Source organism: Cebus imitator, unplaced genomic scaffold, assembly GCF_001604975.1.
Source record: "Cebus imitator isolate Cc_AM_T3 unplaced genomic scaffold, Cebus_imitator-1.0 Scaffold282, whole genome shotgun sequence".
NCBI classification, from domain to species: Eukaryota; Metazoa; Chordata; class Mammalia; order Primates; family Cebidae; genus Cebus; species Cebus imitator.
The window spans coordinates 2,878,306-2,881,186 of NW_016107597.1; the positions used below are offsets into that span (position 1 = coordinate 2,878,306).

The 2,881-nt window shown below is 54.3% G+C and overlaps 1 protein-coding gene across 1 annotated transcript in view; it reads right to left on the reverse strand.

Moving 5' to 3' along the window:
- The window catches only part of NR0B1 (nuclear receptor subfamily 0 group B member 1), a 5,219-nt gene extending 3,494 nt beyond the window's left edge, over positions 1-1,725 (reverse strand). The window contains exon 1 of the mRNA XM_017501622.2: positions 330-1,725. Coding sequence (XP_017357111.1) covers positions 330-1,497 — 1,168 coding nt within the window. The 5' untranslated portion in view covers positions 1,498-1,725. The remainder of the gene's footprint in view (positions 1-329) is intronic.
- Between the last annotated feature and the right edge of the window lie 1,156 nt (positions 1,726-2,881).

Below are 2,881 nucleotides of genomic sequence, written 5' to 3' on the forward strand. Positions count from 1 at the left end.
TATGCTCTAGACTTAAAAGAAAACTAGAGAAAGAATTACCATTTCCCATGAAGACACAAATCTTTCTATTGTAAGAAATGTGTCGAGAGCTAAGTACAAACCTTAGCAACTTCCCTCCTCTCCGCTGAGTTTCTGAACGCAGCCCACCCAAAAGAAGTGGTTCCTGGAGCCCCCCACCCCAGCTCTGCTGAATTAGTCATGATTTCTTCACCTTTGCCCCGACACTCTCCTGATCACTGAAATCTCCTTATTGCCTGCACCCCTAGATAGGCACTGCCCGATGCTTTTGTGAGGTGGGAAAAGCCGGCGCCCAAGGCCAGTACCCTTACCCGGGTTAAAGAGCACGGTCCCCTTGAGGTAGGCGTACTCCTTGGTACTGATTTCCAGACTCCAACATTTGGTAAGAAAGCACTTGATGGCTTGGACCTGGGCGGCGGAAGGCACCTGCCTGGCCTCCGCCGGCTGTGCCAAACGGGGCTGCAGCGTGGAAACGGGCAGTGGGTCGTCGCCCCCCGTCTCCCGCCGCCTGGTGGTGAGGATCTTCTGCAGCATGCTGGGCTCCGAGGTTTCCACAGTCTCGAACTGCAAGTGGTCCTGGGCCAGCTCCAGCATGAGCAGGGGCGCCCAGCAGTTACGCACCAGCACTAGCTGCTGGTCCAGGGGCAGCACCTGGAAGCAGGGCAAGTACTTGACGAAGCGCAGCGTCTTCAACAGGCCCGCTGAGGCTGCCTCGCAGACCACCTGTGGACTCTTGAGCGCCACGGGTCGCAGCGCACCACCGGAGATGTCCCACCAGGGGGCCCCCGGCCGCTCCCCCAGAGCCGCGTGCATTTGATTTGTGCTCGTGGGCATGCTGTAGAGGGAGCTACCCTGCTGCGGGTGGTCTTCACCGCAAAAGCAGCAGCGGTACAGAAGCGCCATGGCCTGCCTGCCTGATAGCCCCTCTCTAACCCCTGGCCTCTGCGCAAAGTAGGAGCGGTCCCACCACGCGCCCCCTGGCCGTGCCTCGGGCGCTGCCGGAGCCACGTGAGTTTGCTTTGCGCTTGTGAGCAAGCTGTAGAGGATGCTGCCCTGCCGCGGGTGGTCTTCACCACAAAAGCAGCAGCGGTACAGGAGCGCCACGGGCCGCCCACCCGGGAACCCGTCTCTTCCCATCCCGGGATCAGAGCCGCACGAACAGCCCCAGCACGGACCCAGCCTAGCCTCGGGCGCCTTCGGTGCCGCGGACGTTTGCTTTGCGCTCGTGAGCATGCTGTAGAGGATGCTGCCCTGCCGTGGGTGGTCTTTACCGCAAAAGCAGCAGCGGTACAGGAGCGCCACGTTCCGCCCGCCCAGCAGCCCCTCTCTGCCCACCCCGGGCTCATCGCCGCACGAACAGCCCCAGCACTGATCCCCCAGCCGCGCCTCGGGAGCTTCAGGAGCCGCGTGCCTTTGCTTCGCGCTCATAAGCATGTTGTAGAGGATGCTGCCCTGCCACTGGTGGTCCTCGCCCGCCATGGCCCGCGGCGCCGCAGCCCCGTTCTGCCCAGTGGCTGCCGCCTGGGACCTATTTATACCTAGCGCGCACGCAGGCGCGTCGGCCGCCTCGGTCTGGGCAAGGGCGCGGAGGCGGGCAGGGGGGCGCGGCGCTGCTCTCCGGTGTGTTCGCCCGTGACCTCGGTGGTTTGAAGGGGCGGGTGCTCCTTAAAAGCTGGAAATGGAAAAGGAACAGCAGCGTGGGGGCTCCTGGACACTTCCCTCCTTCCTCTCATTACCCCTTTCCCTGTCTCTGGAAGACCGGGGGAGAGTGAGCGCCTGGACGCTGTTGCAACACTTTCCATTGAACTCTCGCATCTAATTTGTTCCCTTTATTGGGAGGGCAGGGGTGCCTAAAATAGGAAACATCTACTTCTATGCTCCTTGTAAACTTTCATTAAATGATCACAGTTTGTGTGACTTATATTTTGTATATGGACAGGGAGGTCTCATTTTCTGAGACCTTGAAAAACATAGAACATAGACTAGCATCATATGGGCACTCGGTGGAATTGCCCAATCACAGGCTCCAACCAGACCTTCTAACTCTGAATCTGCATTTTAACGATGTCCCCAGGGATTCACATGCACCTTGACATTTGAAAAGCACTGGTCTAAATATGCTATCATAAGCGCTCAGTTTAATATCATCAGTATTTATAAGCGCCCACTATGTCCTAGATTCTGTGTTAAGAGAGCTGGGGCGGCGAACAGGATATAAAAGTGCCTAAAACTTGGGAACATAATATAATCACAAGGGGATAATATTGTCACAGTGAGAGTTGTTTTTATTTTAATAATATTTTTTTTCTTTTAACTTTTAGGTTCAGGGGCACATGTGCGGGTTTGTTATATAAGTCAATTGCTTCTTGTGGGGATTTGGTGTACAGATTATTTTGTCACCCAGGTATTAAACATAGTACCCAGTATTTTTTCTCATTCTCTCCCTCCTCCCACCTTCCACCTTCAAGTAGGTCCCAGTGTCTGCTGTTCCCCTCCTGGTGTCCAGGTGATCTCTTTACCTAGCTCCCACTTATAAGTGAGAGCATGTGATATTTGCTTTTCTGTTCCTGCGTTACTTTGCTAAGGATAATGGCCTCCAGCTCTATCTCATTCTTTTTCATGACTGCAGTGAGAAATTTTGATCCTTGTAAATGTAATGCGGTAAATGTGTAATTAGCATTTCTTTTCCCGCCCTTCCTAAGTGAATAATGATAAATACAAGTATCAAGAAGCCTGGATCCATTGGTCTTCACTTGCCACACAGCTGTGAAGACATGGGGCAGGGAAAGGTATTGGTATATTCCAGCTGGTATAAAATCCCTTTTACTTTTTCCCTCCATCCCTTCCTCCCTCTTTCTCTTTT